The sequence below is a fragment of the Mesoplodon densirostris genome, chromosome 11, assembly GCF_025265405.1.
Source record: "Mesoplodon densirostris isolate mMesDen1 chromosome 11, mMesDen1 primary haplotype, whole genome shotgun sequence".
NCBI classification, from domain to species: domain Eukaryota; kingdom Metazoa; phylum Chordata; class Mammalia; order Artiodactyla; family Ziphiidae; genus Mesoplodon; species Mesoplodon densirostris.
The window spans coordinates 60,899,514-60,920,179 of record NC_082671.1 but is presented as its reverse complement, the minus strand read 5'-3'; the positions used below and the strand labels follow the sequence as shown (position 1 = coordinate 60,920,179).

Here is a 20,666-nt window from a genome sequence, read left to right as displayed (position 1 = left end):
ACACAAAAATAAGCTCAAAATGGATTAAAGACCTAAATGTAAGGCCAGAAACTATCAAACTCTTGGAGGAAAACATAGGCAGCACACTCTATAACATAAACCACAGCAAGATCCTTTTGGACCCACCTCCTAGAGAAATGGAAATAAAAACAAAAATAAACAAATGGGACCTAATGAACCTTCAAAGCTTTTGCACAGCAAAGGAAACCATAAAGAAGACCAAAAGACAACCCTCAGAATGCGAGAAAATATTTGCAAATGAAGCAACTGACAGGGGATTAATCTCCAAAATTTATAAGCAGCTCATGCAGCTCAATAGCCAAAAAACAAACAATCCAATCCAAAAATGGGCAGAAGACCTAAATAGACATTTCTTCAAAGAAAATATACAGACTGCCAACAAACACATGAAAGAATGCTCAACATCATTAATCATTAGAGAAATGCAAATCAAAACTACAATGAGATATCATCTCACACCAGTCAGAATGGCCATCATCAAAAGATCTAGAAACATTAAATGCTGGAGAGGGTGTGGAAAAAAGGGAACACTCTTGCACTGCTGGTTGTAAAGTGAATTGGTACAGCCACTATGGAGAACAGTATGGAGGTTCCTTAAAAAACTACAAATAGAATTACCATATGACCCATCAATCCCACTACTAGGCATATACCCTGAGAAAACCATAATTCAAAAAGAGACGTGTACCAAAATGTTCACTGCAGCTCTATTCACAATAGCCCGGAGATGGAAACAACCTAAGTGTCCATCATCGGATGAATGGATAAAGAAGATGTGGCACATATATACAATGGAATATTACTCAGCCATAAAAAGAAATGAAATTGAGCTATTTGTAATGAGGTGGATAGACCTAGAGTCTGTCATACAGAGTGAAGTAAGAAAGAGAAAGACAAATACCATATGCTAACACATATATATGGAATTTAAGAAAAAAAAAATATGTCATGAAGAACCTAGGGGTAAAACAGGAATAAAGACACAGACCTACTTGAGAATGGACTTGAGGATATGGGGAGGGGGAAGGGTAAGATGTGACAAAGCGAGAGAGAGGCATGGACATATATACACTACCAAACGTAAGGTAGATAGATAGTGGGAAGCAGCTGCATAGCACAGGGATCTCAGCTAGGTGCTTTGTGATCGCCTGGAGGGGTGGGATAGGGAGGGTGGGATGGAGGGAGACACAAGAGGGAAGGGATATGGGAACAGATGTGTATGTATAACTGATTCATTTGTTATAAAGCAGAAACTAATTTAAAAAATTTAAAAAATTAAAAAAGAAACCAGTAGGGTTGAGGGGGGGAATACCTTACCTACAAAATAACAAAGATAAGAATTACAACTGACTTCTCAGAAATCGCGCAAGCAAGAAGGAAGTGGACTGAAATATTTAAAGTGTTGAGAGAAAAACCCCACCAACTTAGAATTCTATACCCTTTGAAATTATTCTTAAAAATGAAAGAGAAATAAAGACCTTCTCAGAAAAACAAAAGTCAGGGAATTTGTGGCCAGTAGACTGCCTGGCAGGAAATGTTAAAGGAAGTTCTTTAGAGAGAAGGAAAATGATACAGGTCAGAAACTTGGATCTACATAAAATAAGGAAGAGCTCGAAGGAATAAATTAATTTTTAAATTCTTAATCTAGGAATTAAATTTGTTCAAAATAATAATACTAACAATGTATTCAATTCTGTATGCTTATACATGTATGAATATATATGAGTGTACATTATATATATGTATATATGTGTGTATGTATGTGTATGTGTGTTTGTGTGTAGCTTCTGTGTAAGTGAAATGAGTGCCAACAATGATACAAGTGATCAGAGGGAGGAACTGTAAGTCTGCACATTACACAGGAAGTGGCATAGTATTGGCTTGGCCAAAAAGTTCCTTCGGGTTTTTCCGTGCATATTTTTGGCCAACCCAATAATTTGAAAATTGAGTTGGATTAGCTGTAAATATATAATACATTGCAAACTCTAGGGCAACCACTAAGAAAAAAAAGTACAGAAGCAGTATAATCCATATGCTAAAAAGAAGAGAAAATGGAATCATATAAAATGCTCAGTTAAAAGATTGTCAGAGTAGATTAACAAAACATGACCCAACTATATGTTATCTACAAGAAATCCACTTCAAATATAAAGACCAATATAGATTAAAAGTAAACGGATGGAGGAAAGTATACCATGATAACACTAGTCAATAGAAAGCAGGAGTAGCCATATTTCAGACAGCAGACTTCCAAACAAGGAAAGTTATCAGAGATAAATAAGGGTATTATATAATGATAAAGGGGTCAATTCTCCAAGAAGACATAATAATCCTTAATGTATATGTGCCTTAACAGTGTGTCAAACTATATGAGGCAAAAACTAATAGAGTTAAAAAGAGAAATAGATGAATCACTATCATTATTGGAGACTTCAACAACCCTCTCTCAGAAAGGGTCAGATCCTGCAGACAGAAAATCAGTAAAGACATAGTTGAACTCAACAACACCATCAGTCAATTGGACATCTACAGACTACTTTGTCCAACAGCAATATAATACACATAATCTCCAGCTTGTATGGAACATTCACCAAGATACATCACATTCTCGCCATAAAACATACCTTAACAGATTTAAAAGAATAAAATTCATACAATGTCAGCTCTCAGACCACGATGGAATTAAACTAGAAATCAGTAACAGAAAGATAACTGGAGAATACATGGAGATTAAAAACATCACACTTCTAAATAACACATGGGTCAAAGAAGAGATTTCAAGAGAAATTTTAAAATAATTATAACTAAATGAAAAACACAAATTACCAAAACTTGTGGGATGCAGTGAAAGCCATGCTTAGAGGAAAATTTAATGCATATATTACATTACAGCATTCAATGCATATATTACAAAAGAAGAAAGATGTAAAATCAGTAATCTAAGTTTCCACCTTAAGGAACTAGAAGTCCAGCATAAGCAGAAGAAAAGAAATAATAAGAATCGGAGTGGAAATCAATTAATTTGAAAACAGGAAATGAATAGAGAATATCAATGAAACCAAAAGCTGGTTCTTTGAAAAGATTAATAAAATTGATAAGCTTCTAGTCAGACTAAGAAAAAAAGAGAAATTATGCTAATTACTAACAACAGAAATGAAAGGAGTCATCATGACATCCCATGGACATTAAAAAGATAATAAAAGAATACTGTGAACAACTCTGTGAACACAAATTTGATAACCTTGATAAAATGGGCCAATTTCTTGAAAGACACAATCAGCCAAAAGTCACACAAGAAGTAGACTATCTGAATAGGTCTATATCAATTAAAGCAATTGAATCAAGAATTAATAACCTTCCAAAACAGAAAGCACCAGGGCCAGTTGAGTTCACTGGTGAATTGTATCAAACATTTAAGGAGAAATTATACAAATTCTCTACAACCTCTTCCAGAGGATAGAAGCAAAGGGAATACTTCCTAACTCTTTCTATGAGGCCAGTAATACCCTAATATCAAAACCAGACAAAAATATTACAAGAAAAGAAAACCACAGGCCCATATCCCTTAAAGAAACTATAAAACTCCTTGAAGATTACATAGGAGAAAATCTAGATGACCTTGGGTGTGATGATGACTTTTTAGATACAACATCAAAGGCATGATCCATGAAAGAATCAATAGCTAGACTTTGTTAAAATTAGAAACTTCTGTTGACAGTGTCAAGAGAATGAGAAGACAAGCCACAGACTGGGAGAAAACATTTGCAAAAGACACATCTGATAAAGGACTATCATTCAAAATATATGAAGAACTCTTAAAACTCAACAATAAGGGGGCTTCCCTGGTGGCACAGTGGTTGAGAGGCTGCCTGCCGATGCAGGGGACACGGGTTCGTGCCCCAGTCCGGGAAGATCCCACATGCCACGGAGCGGCTAGGCCCATGAGACATGGCCACTGATCCTGCGCGTCCAGAGCCTGTGCTCTGCAACGGGAGAGGCCACAACAGTGAGAGGCCTGTGTACCGCAAAAAAAAAAAAAAAAAAAAAAAAAAAAACAACTCAACAATAAGAAAGCAAACAACCTGACTGAAAAAAAAGGCTTAAAAAAGCAGGGAGACTGCTTCACCAAAGAAGACTCTTCATCAAAGAAGACATATAGATGCCAAGTAATAATATGAAAAGATGCTCCTCGTCATACATCATCAGCAAAATGAAAATTAAAGCAAGACACCACTACACACCTATGAGAATGGCCAAAATCCAGAATACTGACAACACCAAATGCTGACGAGGATGTGGAGCAACAGGAACTCTCACCGTTGCTGCTGAGAATGCAACACGGTGCAGCCACTTGGGATGACACTTTGGTGGATTCTTACAAAAAACTAGGCATACTCTTACCATACGATCCAGCAATCATGCTCCTCAGTATTTACCCAAAGGAGTTGGAAACTTACATTCACACAAAAACCTGCACACGTTTACAGCAGCTTTATTCATAATTGCCAAAACTTAAAATGTGGAAGTTCAGTTTGTGGCTTCAAATCTCAGAGGCCAAGATGTACCTTTAATAAGGTACGTTTGGAAAAAGATACAATTAGGCCTACCCCTCATACTGCACACAAAAGTAAACTCCAGGGACTTCCCTGTGGTCCAGTGGCTAAGACTCTATGCTCCCACTGCAGGGGGCCCAGTTTCGATCCCTGGTCAGGGAGCTAGATCCCACATGCCGCAACTAAAGATCCCACATGCTGCAACTAAAGATCCCGTGTGCCACAACTAAGACTGGGTGCAGCCAAATAAACAAATAAATAAATATTCTTTTTTTTTAAAGTAAACTCCAACTGGATCAGCAGGTCTACATGCAAAAATGAAAATATACAAGTAATGAAAGAAGGCAGAGCTGAGCTCCTGAGTGTGGGGAAGCTTCCCAACTAGGAGCAGGTAAAGAAAAGACTGATAAACATGAAAACATACAATTGACAAAAATTCTGCATGGGAAAAGGACTTCAGAAGCAGATTCAAAAGACAAATTACAGATGGGGAGAAATTATTTGCAATATATATTGGATATAAAGGGCAAGTACCCCTATTAATTGAAGAATTTTTATAAAGTGAGGGGGAGATGACCAAAAATACAATGGAAAATGGACAAAAGCTACAAACAAGTTACAAAGACAGATGGCCCTTAAACCTATGAAGACATTCAGCTCCACTCATAGGGAAATGAAGATTAAAACTATACTGAGATGCTACTGCTTACCCATCAGACTGGCAGATTGAAAAAGGTTAACATATTCTGTGGGCCCTGTGGAAATGGGAAATGGTACCACCCTTGTGGAGGGGAATTTGGCAATACCTAGCAAAACTACCACGCATTTACCCTTGGCCTAGCATTCCCACTTCCAGGAATTTGCCCTAAAGATATACCTCAAACAATTTGAAAATACAAATACATAAGGTTATTCTTTGTAGCATTATTTGCAGTTGCAAAATATGGGCAACCACCTAAATGCCCACATGCAGGAGATTGACTGAATACATTAGTGCACATCCATATAATGAAGTACTGTGGTTCCAAAAGATGAGAGAAATCCCTGTGAATAGATGGAGTGATTTCTAGGAGACCTCCAGGAGATGTGAAAAAAACAAAGAGCATATGGAATGCCACTGCCTTTTGGGAAGAACGATGGGGAATAAAGAATATGTGTATTTGCTGGTATTTACAAAAAGAAACACATGAAGGATAAACCAGAAAACAATGACATTTGCTACAAAAAACGGGGAGGAGTTATGGGAGGGAGGGAGCAACTTCCCTGAGCATGCCTTCAGGAAGAGTTCGGACGTCTAGAAGAGTGTGTGGTCACGTTCTACCAATTAAACAGGAGGGGGAATCGGATCCTAGGGCTGAAAGTAAATGAAAAGTGAATCAAAAGAAAAAAGTAACAAACTGAGATGGGTAATCCAAGGAATTTATAAATGCAGTATTGACAGTCGTGGGCAAGGGAGCAAAGTGCATGAATCCAGACGTCTTGTTTGTATGGCAAAGGGATCCCGAAACTATTTATCATCTTGAGCAATCACAGTTGACCCTTGAACACCACAGGTTCAAACTGCACGGTCCACTCATACGTGGATTTTTTTCAATATATTGGAAAAGTTTTTGGAGACTTTCGACAGCTTCAAAAACCTCACAGATGAACCATGTAGCCTACAAATATTGAAAAAATTAAAAAGGTGGGTCATGAATGCATAAAACATGTAGATTATAGTCTGTTTTATCATTTACTACCATAAAACATACATGAATTTATGATATAAAGCTAAAATGTATCAAACCTGAGGCACAGGACTTCCCTGGTGGCACAGTGGTTAAGAATCCGCCTGCCAATGCAGGGGACATGGGTTCAATCCCTGGTCCGGGAATATCCCTTATGCTGTGGAGCAACTAAGCCCATGCACCACAACTACTGGCCCATGTGCCACAACTACTGAAGCCCGCGTGCCTAGAGCCCGTGCTCTGCAACAAGCCACTACAATGAGAAGCCCGTGCACTGCAACAAAGAGGAGCCCCTGCTCGCCACAATTAGAGAAAGCCCGCACACAGCAATGAAGACCCAATGCAGCCAAAAATAAATAAATTTATTTAAAAAAAAAAAAAACCTGAGGCACACAACACATGGCTCCATTTGAAGTGCAGAGAAAGGAAGCAAACGTAAAGATGCCATATGAAGTCCTCACTGCATGAATTAACTGTAGCACCTACAGTAATAATGCTGCAGCCACCCCTGCTGCTGCTTCTGGAGCACGTGTTCCCCGCATCCGCCTAGAACGCTGTGTGTGCTCACCCCCTCTGGAGCAGGTGGTCTCTCCAGTAAACCGCAATCTCTTGTGGTTCTTGCGGATTTTTTCATTGTATTTAGTGCAACACCATGAACCTTGACCACCACCACGGGACCCACGAAGTGCCCTGGCAATGCTGCAAGCACTCCCAAGACGCAGAGAAAAGGCAAGACGTGAAGAGAAAAAGATGAATGGCTTGATGTGCATTGCAGAGTGAGGTCTGCAGCTGCGGCTGCCGCCACTTCAAGATGAATGTAAAAAAGAAAAGGGAATCCATGAAGCTGGCACTGCAGCTACACCAGCAGGCAGAAAACCTTGCACTTCTTGTGAAACACCTTTTTATTTTTATTTGAAAAAGCAGCTTTTAGGCGGGCGCAGGATTGCCATAAGAAAGGTGCACCTATATAGAATCTAATAATGATTCGAGAAAAAGCAAAATCATCATATGACAACTTAAAGCGAAAGGGAGGCGAAGGTTGTAAAGCTGGAGAATTGAATGCCAGCAAAGGATAGTTTGATGATTTTAGAAAGAGATTTGGCTTTTAAAATGTCAAGATAGGGCTTCCCTCGTGGCACAGCGGTTGACAGTCCGCCTGCCAATGCAGGGGACACGGGTTCGTGCCCCAGTCCAGGAAGATCCCACATACCGCGGAGCGGCTGGGCCCGTGAGCCATGGCCACTGAGACTGCGCGTCTGGAGCCTGTGCTCCGCAAGGGGAGAGGCCACAACAGTGAGAGGCCTGCGTACTGCAAAAAAAAAAAAAAAAAAAAAGTCAAGATAATGGGAGAGGCAGCGCAGACAAGTTCTCAGACGCTGTTAAGAAAATCACTGGGGAGAAAGGACATCTGCCTGAACAAGTTTTTAATACAGATGAAACTGCCCTATTCTGGGGAAAAATGCCACAAAGGACATTCATCAGTAAGGAGAAGCAAGCAGCAGGATTTAAGGCAGGAAGGAATGGGCTGTCTCTATCATCCTGCACAAATGCGGTCGGGTTTATGGCCAGGACTGTGCTCATCTGTAAAGCTGCTGACCCCCAGCCTTGCAGGGAGAAGATGAACAGCAGCTGCCAGTCTTTTGATTGGACATCAAAAGGGCCTGGGCAACTAGAACACTTTTTCTGGATTGGTTCCATCGATTCCTTGTCCCTGAATTCAGGGAGCACCTTGTCAGGAAGGGACTGCCTTTTACAGTTCTTCTGATACTAGGCAACGCGCCTGCCTGCCCAGAACCCCATGAGTTCAACACCGAAGGCGCTGAAGTGCTGAAGTGGTCTGCTTGCCCCCAGACACAATGTCTCTATACAGTCTCTAGGTCAGGGGGCCATAGGACCTTTAAGGCTCATGACACACGACACTATATAGAAAGGATCATCAACGCTGTGGAAGAGAACCCTGATACAGAGAACGTCGTGAAAGTCTGAGAGTCGGGAAGGATCATACCACTGAGGATGCCATTGTTGTTAAAAAAAAAAAAAAAAAACAGCCGTGAGAGCCATCAAGTCCAAAACAATACATTCCTGCTGGAGAAAACTGTCCAGATGCTGTGCATGACTTCACAGGATTTACGACAGACTCAATCAAGGAAATCATGGGGGACTTCCCTGGTGGCGCAGTGGTTAAGAATCCGCCTGCCAGTGAAGGGGACACGGGTTCAAGCCCTGTTCCGGGAAGATCCCACAGGCCGCGGAGCAACTAAGCCCGTGCGCCACAACTACTGAGCCTGCGCTGTAGAGCCCGCAAGCCACAACTACTGAAGCCCACACACCTAGAGCCCATGTTCCGCAACAAGAAGCCGCTGCAATGAGAAGCCCACGCACCGCAACTAGAGAAACCCCACGCACAGCAACAAAGACCCAACACAGCCAAAAATAAATAAATAAATTAAAATAAATCAAGGAAATCATGAAAGAGATTGTGGGTTTGGCAAATAAAGTGGGCGGGGGGGGTGAATGGTTCTGAGATATGGGTCTTCAAGAAATTCAAGGACTGGGACTTCCCTGGTGGTCCAGTGGTTAGGACTCCGAGCTTCCACTACAAGGGGCCTGGGTTCGATCCCTGGTTGGGGAGCTAAGATTCCACAAGCCACGTGGCACAGTCTAAAAAAAAAAAAATTCAAGGGCTACTAGTCAGCACACTGGAGGAGCCCACAGAAGACGACCTGATGGAGGTAGATGAGGGCTCCTGAGCCAGAGGCAGACGATGAGACAGGCGCAGAAGCAGCAGCGCCAGGAAACAAACTGACATCAGACAGCCTGGCAGAATGGTTCCAATGAGTCAAGACAACTTTTGACTTGTTCTGCAATATGGATCCTTATGATACGGGTACTGAAGCTAAAGCAAACGGTGGAAGGATTGGTAGTATATAGAGACACTTTTGAGAAATGAGAAAGCAAAAAAGTCGGGCAGAGATGTATTTCTGCCCAGTTCACCGAGTGCACCGGCCTCCCCTGCTTCCACCCCCACACCTCTGCCGCCTGAGACAGCAAGACCTACCCCTCCGCTTCCTCCTCCTCCTCAGTCTCAGCGTGAGGACAAGGGGGATGAAGACCTTTGTGACGACCCACCTCCACCTAACGAACAGTAAACAATCATCATGCTGCGGTTAAGAGACCTCTCTGTTGTGTGTCTTGATGTGAAAATCTAACAGCTGTACAGCGTGTAAAAGACTTATATTGAAGTGGACAGTCCATCCTCACATAGGCATAAGCTGAGTGATACTAAGTATAAAATTAACCATGTGGTTTTGTTTTATAACTTTGCTTTCAAAGAATTAGGTACAGTCTCCCTCCCTCCCTGACTCGTAATTGGAGAAACTGTGTAAGTCTATCATTATAGGTTCTTTTTTTTTTTTAATGTAACCATGTTCCCAATACTGTATTATGAATATGACTGCAATACTATATGCCATAAAAATTTTATGACGATCCACCCATTAGTGTATAGGCTGGGCTACCTGGAAGTGATCGTATCAATCACACTAGGCAACCATAAAGAAATCATGTTGCTGCTGCTTCATTATCAATGCACATATCATTGTACCTGTAAACAAATGTGAATTTCTTTTTCACATCATCTTTTCATTACTGACGTCTAGTATTAGTTATATGTGTAACATCTACAGCCTTTCATATCGTCTAAGACAATAACGATGTAGGTACTATTCATCTTGGAAACATGACGAAAACTCATAATGTTGATAAATACAGTACAGTACTACAAATATTTTCATGATTTTTTCTTTTTTTTTTTTTTTTGGCCCACCGCACAGGTTGCAGGATCTTAGTTACCTGGACAGGGATCAAACCCGGGCCCCCAGCAGTGGAAGCACAGAGTCCTAACCACTGGACCGCCAGGGAATTCCCTATGATTTTTTTTAAGTTTTTTTACTGAATTTGTTACAATATCGCTTGTTTTATGTTTTTGGTTTTTTGGCTGCGAGGCATGCGGGATCTCAGCTCCCCGACCAGGGATCAAACCCACACCCCCTGCACTGGAAGGCAAAGTCTTAACCACTGGACCACCAGGGAAGTTCCCCTATGATTTTCTTAATTAACATTTTCTTTTCTGTAGCTTACATAATTGAAAGAATACAGTACCTGACATGTAACATACAAGGTATGTGTCATGGGCTTCCCTGGTGGCGCAGTGGTTGAGAGTCCACCTGCCAATGCAGGGGACACCGGTTTGTGCCCCGATCCGGGAGGATCCCACATGCCGCAGAGCGGCTGGGTCCATGAGCCATGGATGCTGAGCCTGCGCGTCCGCAACAGGAGAGGCCACAGCAGTGAGAGGCCCGCGTACCACAAAAAAAAAAAAAAAAAAAAAAAGGTATGTGTCATCCAGCATTCATGTTATGGGTAAATCTTCCACTCAACAGGAGCTATTAGTAATTAAGCCTGGGGGGGGGGTCAAAGGTTATATGCAGATTTCCGACTGCATGGGGGTCAGTGTCCCTTGACACGGGTCAAACGTACGTTGATGTTGTCGGGGTCAGGATTCTCACTGCGGGGACAGGACATGCAGACGTGGAATGAGGGAGGCAAACAGACGCCCACAGAGATGGGGTGGAACTGGAGGTGTCAGCATGGCACTGTGACCTCTCACACCTGTGCACGTGCATAAGCATGTGCCCACGTGCAGGCACGCCTGTCCTCCCTCTCTCCAAAGGGCCTAGAAACATGGGCATCCTGATAGCAATGAGCAACTGTGCTCCCAGATATCAGTCTCTGAAACCAGCCGCTGCCAGAGGGAGCCCGGCCTCCCAACAGCCGGCTCCAGGGTGGAGACAAGAGAGGCCTGAGGAGCCTGGGTGGGACCCCTGTGCCAGGAAGCAGGGAAGTGCTCGAAACCTTAACGACAGGCACGCAGCCGGGACAGCACAGCTTGACAGGCCCCCCGGGTGAATCTGCAGTTTGAATACCAAGGCAACTAACAGGGCAGCTCACGGCCCATCGAGATCCGGCAGCAGTCCACACATGCAGGCTGATGACCGGGGGCCACGTCTAAACACTGAGAACTGCCGATGACAGATAAGTTACAAACGCTCATGAGAAACAGGCAACGGGGGAAGGTGGGAGCCTGCTGAGCGGCGGGCGGCCGCAGCAGGAATCACCAGTGGGTGCTGTGTTGGGGAGGTTTGGGGAGGGGCCCGCACAGACTGCTTGTCAGCTTCGGTGGAAAAAACAGTAACTAAAGTTCAGGAAGCGCCACCTCCTTCCAAGGCACCGAGGCACTTGGGCCGGAGGCCAGGTGCAGGCAACTCCCTCTGGAATGGCTCAGGAAAGACTGCCTGTCTCTACGCACACGTGTGTAGCATGTGTGTGCATGTGCACAGTGTGTGTGCACGTGGGCAAAGCACACTCAGTTCCCTGCATCGTCTTCAGTGCCTGGTGAAGTCAGACACGTGTCAGGAACTCAGTAAACACTGTTCAGCAAAGGGGGAAAGTGCCCACATCACTTAAACAAAACCCAGGTGGAAGCAGTCTCTGAAAGCATCACCTGAGATCAACAATAAGAAGACATTTACAATTTGATTCTCACTCTTTTTGAACGCGTTTATCTCCTAAAGCCTCATCTGAAATGGAAACGGCTGCCTGTGACCACAAAGGAGGCCCCGCCCCGAGGGCTGGGTGCTGTTGGGGACAAGTCCAGCACGTGCTGAGTTTCTGTGGTGACGCTGCCCCAAGGGGACAACCTTTCAGGGGCCGAGAGGCCACAGCCCGCTGCCCAAAAGCAGCTCCGCGGGCAAGATCCACATGCTGCTGCCGTGAACAGCACTCGGTCTGGACGGTAAACAGCATCCCACCCACCGTCACCCTGGCAGGGGTGCCAGGCCCCTCGTTCTCACAAGCAGTGGGCAGCGTGGACGTGGATGCCCCGGCTGTGGCTGTGGACGCGCCCCCGTGAGGGCACACCCGTGGTCCTCTGCGCGTTTCCCGTCTCGGCCCGTCTGTCGGAATACCAATGTCCTGGAGGGCCTCTGGCTCCTCCTCCTCAGGAAGGCCCGAGAAGTCTCTCCAGAAGCACCAGCTTGGTCTGCAGGTTCACGTCGAAGGGGGGCAGCCTGCTCAGGTTCAGGCTCAGCCCGGTTGTGCCTGGGACGCTGGCCAGCACCCGGTGCGTGTCCCGGTAGGGGGCCAGCTGCCCGGGGGCAGCCTCCACGAGGAGGTGCGTGTAGGCCAGCATGTGCTCGGAGCCAGGCTGCACGTCCTCTCTCTTCTCGTACCTGCAAACGAGAGCAAGGCTGTGCACCGTGGGGTCTGTGGCGGCCCCGGGAGCCCGTGCACGAGACGAGGACGTACCTCCAGGCACTGTTGACTTCCAAAAACCGGGACACACCTGTCTGGGCAGCGGCCACATCGATGTGCACAACGACATCTGTGGAAACCGCGTCTGCTCGGTTAGCGCTGCAAATCCGGCACCTCTGGCCAGAGCCGCAGCCGGTAGTGGAAGGCCAAGCGCCTACCTGTGCGGGAGGGCACCAGTTCATGCAGCCTCTGCATCGCCACGCCGCCAGGGTAGTTGAAGTGGGACACGTACAAGCCTGTGGCCGAGTATGTGGCGTTCACCACGAGGTGTCCTATCACGAGGAAGGACCCCACTTTATAAAGCCAGGACTTCTTGTAATTGTTGAGCCTGTAAAAGAACAGCGCACCTCGTGGAAAGGCAACGGCAGCAGCAGAGCAGAAAGCATCGTTAGGGGCAGAAACCCGCCACCCGCTGTCGCTGAGCGAGAGTCATCTCCAAGCAGGAAGACACGACGCTGTCTCTCTGAAATTCCACCCAGATGCCAATTTAAAACTTATATTACATTTTCAAGCATCCCATGTCATTACTTGGGTCAGAGCGCAGCCTCCGGGCCAAACACCACGCTGCCTGCGTGTAGGTGAAGCAGACGGGATAAGGCCGCTGTCACAATGCGCAGGCAGGACCGCGAAGCCCACGGAGCGAGGCACTCACCATCTGTCCTTTACAGGCCAGTTGCGGGCCCTGTAGACTCGGGCTGGACCCTTGACCAAAGCCTGGCCAGCCGCCCAGTTAAACGCGTTGGTTTACCCTAAGCATCTTCCCCTTTGTGAACCAGTAAACCGCCCCCAGGGGAGCCCAGGCAGCAGCGTCTCGGTGGTGGCACTCACACACGGGCGCAGCCCCTGGCGGCCACGACATTGAGCAGGGGGAAGGCATAGATGATGAAGCGCAGCTCCTTGTGCGGGAGAAGCGAGTACAGAGCCACGAAGCCCAGCGCCGGCACGAGCAGCGCCAGGGCCCTTCTGTCCACGGCGCCCAGGGGCACAAAGAGCAGGCTGCAGCCCAGGCCGCGAGGCAGGGCCGAGTAGAAGTACCAGAGCAGCGGTGAGGTCTGCGGCAGGAGGGTTAAGGAGGCCACGCGCCAGCCACAGCCGCCTGTCCTCGGGCCAAGCTCAGGCGGGAGCCAGGAGCGTGCGGGAGACACAGCCCTGATGGCGCCCCTGCCGGCAACACCCGGGACCCCCGCGCCTCGGGCCACGGCGTGACCGCTTCACACGCGGACAGAGGCTGGGACTCGGGTGTTGGTGCCAGAGCCAGGCCGCGGATGGCGAGGGGGCTGCGCAGAGTTCTTTAACTTTTCCCTCCATTTTTCACTGTAAAAACAGATTGTCCCAGGGTGATGGGCCCACTTGGGGCTCAGTATTCTATCTGCCTGTGTTTAACCCCAGGATAAAATGTGGAAAGAAAGCAGACTATCACGAGGACAAAGGAGACGCCTCGGCTACAGACACCGGGTGGCGGCCACTGGACCAGGGGAGGCCCAGACTGCGGGGAAGAAGGCGCCAGTGCTGGCGCTGCAGCAGCCGCCATGCTCCATCATGTGCGGACACAAGAGGAGAGTGGCACATCGCGCAGCCCCGCCCCGTGGGCCACTGTGCAGACACCGGAAGGATACGCCCCAGTTGGAACTTTTGTTCAGGACGGTGTTGTACCAGAGCACCTTTCCTTCTGGCCACACGAGGGAGCGCCAAAAATAGGAGTCCACGGCCACCGTCAGTCCTAAGAAAAGAAGACCTCAGGAAGGAACACGGCCGCCTGGGAAGCTTGGATCTCGACGCGGCTGGCTGAACGGCAGCCGCGGAGTCCTGGTCACAGGTAGATGTTCCTGAGACGCAGCCCCGTCAGCACAGAAACCAGGAGCCACCAGCAGCTTCACGTAAAGGAGCTGAGGCGTCGGGACCCACCCCCAAACGAGCCTCTTCACGCAGGTCCCTCGTGGCCGCCCAGCCTGGCTGAGACACATGAGGAGAAGAGCCCCTGGTGGAGGCCCCGGGCAGCAGGGGGTGGGGGACCCGTGGGCAGAGCAGCCAGGGACCTGCACCGAGACGTTTTAACACCACTGAAGGTGAAGGTAATTTCATTTAACGAAAAACAAAAATAAGAAAACCTCCCGAGTTTCGTCTCCATAAAACAAGACAAAGAAAGCACAGGCTCCAGACAGCATGGCCACGGTGACCTGACTCACCTAAGCAGAGGACCCCAGCCGGCACGGCGCAGCGCAGGGCCCGGGCCACCGAGACCTTCCGCAGGCAGAGCGGCAGCAGCAGCGCCAGGCCCAGGAGCAGGCTCAGCTCAGCTCTGAAGACCAGGACGGCGAAGGCCGAGAGCTGGATGAAGCGCGTCCACCTCTGCTGCAGCCAGGCTGCGAGGGCTGGCAGGACTGCAAGGCACAGGCCAAGAGGCAGGCCACTTACTCCTTCCTCAGGAAAGCCACACGGAACCCTCCAGAAGCCAGCCAGCACCTCTCAGAACCAGACCCGCCAACACGGGCCTGAGGCTGCACCGTGACAACCCCCATTGCCCAGCCCGCGTCCTGCGCTGTGACATAGCCCGAGCCACTTCCGCAGGCCAGACGGCCCCAGACGCCGGCGTCCACGTGGCTTCCCGCCTCCTCCGCAGCCTCGCGCTCGCACGTTCAGTGCCAACCTCGGCCGCCTCCTCCCCTCTCCTGCCGGCTGCCTCTCCCGCCGGGTCCCGCCAAGGTCCCTGCTCCCCGCACTCGGCCTCCCGAGGCTCCTGGAGCGTCCCCACCGGCCCTGCACGTGGCTTGCTCTCCGCCCAGCTCTGCGGACCAGCTCCAGCTCCGGTCCTGCTCAAGAGAAGCTGAGCCCTGGAAGCCGGGCCTCAGTCCAGCACCGAGGACACGGCCCTGCTCCCCTCGCAGGGTTTCTGAGACGCCTGGTGGGGAGCAGCTTTCGACGGGCAGACACCTCAGAGGGACCCCCGGGCAGGCCGGCCGGGTGGCTACTTACCCACGGGCAGGGCCAGCACGTTGGGGAGCGTCCGCGTGCAGTAGAACATCAGGTGGAACTGCGAGGCCGTCACGCAGCAGAACAGGGCGGCCACCGTGGCCCCGAACTGCCGCCTCACTTCTTTTTGTAGAGTCCAGAGTCCAAAGATCACGCCGAGTCCCAGGACGGCCCTGACTGAACAGAGAGGGCGCCGTGTGTGTGTGCGACAGCGGCGGGGCAGGGCCCTTAGTGACCACGGGGTCTCGAAAGGGCCCTGAGGGAGGGGAGCTGCCTTCGGTACTAAAAACGGGCTGGGTGTACACAGCAGAAGAGTGCTCAGCCACAGCGGAGGAAACCGCGCCACTGCGGCAACGTGGAGGAACCTAGAGGCGATCAAACTAAGCAAAGTCAGTCAGACAGAGAAGGACAAATATCATATGGTATCACTTATGTGTGGAATCTAAAACGTGACACAAATGCATCTACATACAAAACAGAAGCAGACTCACAGAGACAGAGAATAAACTTATGGCTACCAAAGAGGAAGGAGGAGAGGGATAAATTAGGAGTTTGGGATCAACAGATACACACTACTGGATATAAAATAGATAATCAAGAGAGATACACTGTATAACACACGGAACTATATTCAGTATAATAACCTATAATGAAAAGAATCTGAAAAAAATATATATAACTGAATCACTTTGCTGTACATGATACAATGCCATATTGTAAACCAACTACACTTCAATTAAAAAAAAATAGACACATAAAACGAATGAAACTAAAATACATTAATTTAAAGTGACAGTAGGGCTTCCCTGGTGGCGCAGTGGTTGAGAGTCCGCCTGCCAATGCAGGGGACACGGGTTCGTGCCCCGGTCCGGGAGGATCCCACATGGCACGGAGCAGCTGGGCCCGTGAGCCATGGCTGCTGAGCCTGCGCGTCTGGAGCCTGTGCTCTGCAACGGGAGAGGCCACAGCAGTGAGAGGCTCGCGTACCGCAAAAAAAAAAAACTAAATAAAGTGACAGTATATTTTTCACTGAAACTAGCATTAGGTGAATTTGTTCATTTTGTGTTTCACTCGCTATTAACTGAATTCTTTTGAGTGTGGCGGGCCACGTTTTGTGTCCTGTCACATCGTTTATTAAACATTTTTGAAACTGTCAAAAAAATGGGCTGGCCATGGAAGATGGACAGCCTAGACCCTCGCCCCCCCGATCCTGAAGCTGCACTGTGTCTGGTGGCCCCGAGGCAGGGGCCTGCAGCACTCAGCCGCTGGGCAGGGCAGGAGCATCAGGACGACAGCCTGGCACTGACCCCAGTGGCCCCGCCACCTGGCCGGTGCCTCCAGGGCCACGTTTACCAAGGACCTGATGCTCAGACGTGGCCCCCAACTCTCCCGTCCAAGGCTTCCTGGCCCCCGCTATGTGACCACAACAGCCTAGAGCGAGGGTGGATTTCCGTTTCCTCATCTGCCCTTTCAAGAAGCAGAACTGCTTCTTCCCCAGGAATGTGCAATTTGTAAAGCTCTCCATACAGGCCGGACCAACCAGCCATGAGATGTGTTTGACTCAGCTGGGAAACGTGCTGCCTCTGCCCGGGGGACGGGGCTCGGCCCCCACTGCAGTCACGAGGGCACAGCCCGGCGAGGCTGACGCTGTCCCCGCTCTGAGTCCCTCTGCTGAGTGGCCGAGATTCCAACAGGTGGACCCTCCTGCACGTGGGACCCTCAACCTGGGTGACTGAGACCCTCTGACAACACTGCAGTTCTCCACTCCATCCCCGTTTGAAGACCCCCTTACCTACTAGCTGAGAATAGAACTTAGACGTTTCCAGGAGTGAAAGGACGTAAACGGCGGGGCTGGAGAGTGCCGCGATCACCAGCGGCCCGAGGAACGTCCTGGGGACCACGCCAGGGAACTCGAGATGGTCAAACTGCAGGGAGAAGGGCAGGTCAGCAGAGCCCCAGGAAGTGGGGGTCAATGCACGGCTTGGGCGGGAACTCACCTTCTCCACGTCCAGCCGGTGGTAGAGCAGGTCATGCACGGCCTGCAGGTTGAAGCTCTCCTCCACTTTGGTGTAGGGGCAGGCAACCAGGTGGACGGTGGCTACCGCCACCAGCAGCCCCAGGAGCCGGCGCTGCTTGCCCAGGCCCGACGGCCTCTTCCCGGCCATTCTGCACGTCAGCCTCACGGACCTTCATCCACCGTCGGCACCGCCACTCGAATCGTTTTGAGAGAATGGAGACGCAGGTCCCCTAGCTTCAAAACTCACGCTCGAGTTAACACCTGGGAAATGTGTTTGAAGGGTAATGGGAATCCTTTGAACTGCTGCAGTTTCTGTAATCTGAAAACACATCAAAATAGAACGCTGAAAGAAAAATCATGCTAGAGAAGCTTTCGTACTCTAACCAGTCTTCTTACGCTTTAAGCTGTGCGAATACTTTTCCAGGAAGAAAGACCTGAGTTGCAGAACCCGAGTTTAGTCCACTGTGCAGCCGGGCCCTGGGCCAGCCCAGCGCTGGAGGGCAGCAGGACGACCCCCGTGCTAGAGAAGCTGAAATCTGGCCGGCGAGTTAGGAACAAGCTGGGCTCGGCCCGCACGGTACTGGCCAAGGGAGATGGGCCGGGAGGCTGTGAAGTAGGAGGGCGGGAGGGGTACGCCTGGAGAACTGCAGAGGGACAGCCACGAGAGGACAGGAGGTGAGGCAGGTGCCAGCGAAGCCCTGCACCCCAAGGATGGTGAGACAGAGCCGCGGACACCCCCCCGCTGTGTTCTAAACTTCACCCCCCCGCTGTGTTCTAAACTTCACCCCCCGAGCCTCTTAGGGCCCTGGGGAGCACCACGCTGGTCGTGAGCACAAACACGTGGATGGCAGAAAGCAAGAGTGTGTTCCTGGGGGGTGGGAATGCAGACAGATGTGCCTGCAATGGACCACCCAAACACCAACAGGACTTTGGAGGGTACCCCATGGCACGAAGCTTCCTGAGCAAACCATGGAAGTGTCTGGGGCAGTTCCTACTCATGGAAGACCTCCATCTTTCAATCTGGCGAGGGAAGGAAGACGGCAAACTCTTCCTGTTTCTGGCTTGTCTGAAAACAGGTTTGCTTTTATTTGATCAAAACCAGAAGGGCAAGAAGTGAAAGGAGAGAACCATGGTGCTTACTGTTTGTTAAAACTACTTTTTGGTTCGAGGGAGAGGTATGAAGTCTGTACTCTCCTAGGATAGCAAGTGGGGAATCAACAACTGAGGGGGAACAGGAATCCTGTTTGATATGGTGGTGGTGGTGAGGTGAGGGAAGTAAGGGTGTCAAAGGGCTCTAATAATTAAGAATTACCAAAATAACATGCAGTTCCCGGGGAAGTAACCGAACTTTTCCCTTACCAAATGTAAGGGCGGGCTTTTTCTGTCCCCCGCTGCCCACTGTAACCTCAGCAAGGATGGACTCTGGTCATCACAGGGGGCATCTGTCTCCCCTGCTGGGCTCACAGCCTGAGGGCAGGGCTGATTCACTGCTGTATCAGCACAGCCTGGCGCATAGCAGGTGCTCAACAAACTACTTGAAGAAGAAATTCATAAAAACTAAGCGTGGATCTCATCACACCAGTTTACATTTTCATTAAAGAAACGTTAACGCTTTAATTTCCAGTGAAGCCGAAGAGACCACGGAACGTTCATATACTACTCTCTGTTCCTCTTACTGTTCGAGGGGGAAAAGAGTCTAAAGAACTAGGAAGCATCTCTAAGGCCAGGCGGTTGGAGCAGCTGCGCAGGCGCTCCGTGGCAGGAACCTCGCTCGGGCTCACAGCTGTCCCAGGCCAGTCCCTGCACACCCCACTCCACACCTCTGCCCAGAGGAGGTTCCCCTGTGGAAAGATCTAGACTCTGTTATTTCACGAGCTGTGGGGTGAAAAGGTACCTGCCAAACTCCGCTCCGGGCCCCAGGAGCTTCTCACCCAGATAACAGTGTGCTCTGTGCTGATAACCAAGGGCAGAAACCAACTGGCAAAGCAGCTTATTTTGGAAGGCGCTACCGGCACCCTGCATGCCCACCCGGGACCACGAGGAGACAAATAGGACATAAGCAAGTACAGAAACCATGGTCAACCCGCCCACCGGGCCCGAGACGGTGAGCAGACGCACCTGCACTGGTCCACACCTGCTTGCAGCTGTTCGGGTGGTTAATCTGAGGTACCCACAGGCTAAAACAGGCCACGACTTTAAAACATGTCGTTTATAGGATGGTGACCCCTCAGATTAGGTGCAAAGGCCTTCTTTTCCCCGTCTATTCGGATTCTAAGGTCTCTACTGAAACTGGTCAAGTCAGATGTTCACGTTATTAATCCCTGGCTAGAAACAAAAGGAAACTAGTACAAATTCGGCCAGAGAAAACTCTTATCATTTGTACTGCTTCCTTCTGGCAGTTCTGTCCTACCAGAAACCACGTAATGCCCACCTTCGTTCTTCCTAGCTTAAACCACGGGTTCCAGTGCCAATTGCCTCGGGCACGTGGGGATATGCAGATGTCTGGAACCCCAGAAACACACTCATCAGGCCCCAGGCGCGGAGCCCCAACCCTAGGTGAGGAGACTGCCTCCAGGTGAGAAGCCCAGCGGTCGTCCCGCGTGGACACGCACGGTGAGGCCCAAGGAGCACCGCGACAGCGCCGGCCCGGGGTCCCCGCAGCCCGTCCCGAGAGCCCCAGCCGCGCGCGCTGACCTCGCCAGCCCACGGCACGGTCCCTCGAAGCGGGTCCGCCTCGGTTGCCCTCAGCCGGAAGTCGGGCGGCGGAAACCGAGAATAGAGGCGACGCCCTTGCCCGAACCTAACATGGCCACTAAACCCCGGCTGCCGTCGCGGCGGGCGCCCTCTCTGCCCGGAGTAAAGATGGCCTCCGCGGGCGGTGCAAGCGAGAGGCCGGCGCGAGGGGCGGGCTCGGATCTCCACGCCCCCTGTGTCCAACCCTCCCGGCTGGACGCTGACCCGGGGCCTTCCTATTGGTCGCCTCTCGTGGCGAGCCTGGATTGGGCC

At 49.6% G+C, this 20,666-nt stretch overlaps 1 protein-coding gene across 2 annotated transcripts; it reads right to left on the bottom strand.

Annotated features, from left to right (window-relative positions):
- Positions 1–12,261: 12,261 nt before the first annotated feature.
- On the bottom strand, positions 12,262–20,308 carry ALG12 (ALG12 alpha-1,6-mannosyltransferase). 2 transcript variants are annotated; one of them, XM_060113521.1, is made up of 10 exons: positions 20,092–20,308; positions 17,641–17,979; positions 17,436–17,568; positions 15,647–15,820; positions 14,860–15,054; positions 14,290–14,393; positions 13,502–13,725; positions 12,832–13,001; positions 12,668–12,743; positions 12,262–12,591 (listed from the first exon to the last, which is right to left on the bottom strand). In XM_060113521.1, the coding sequence occupies exons 2-10, from the start codon at positions 17,806–17,808 to the stop codon at positions 12,360–12,362; spliced, it is 1,476 nt and encodes a 491-aa protein (XP_059969504.1). In that variant the 5' UTR covers positions 17,809–17,979; positions 20,092–20,308; the 3' UTR covers positions 12,262–12,359. The 2 variants fall into 2 exon arrangements, with proteins under 2 accessions (XP_059969504.1, XP_059969505.1); XM_060113522.1 differs by lacking the exon at positions 13,502–13,725 and having other exon boundaries at positions 14,327–14,393.
- Positions 20,309–20,666: the final 358 nt, after the last annotated feature.

Coding starts and splice junctions, on each gene's coding strand:
- ALG12 (XM_060113521.1), bottom strand. CDS start 17,808: ATGGCCGGGAAGAGGCCGTCGGGCCTGGGCAAGCAGCGCCGGCTCCTG. Junction 15,821..17,435: donor GTTCTATTCTCAGCTAGTAG/GTAAGGGGGTCT, acceptor CTCTCTGTTCAG/TCAGGGCCGTCCTGGGACTC. Junction 15,055..15,646: donor CGTGCTGGCCCTGCCCGTGG/GTAAGTAGCCAC, acceptor TGTGCCTTGCAG/TCCTGCCAGCCCTCGCAGCC.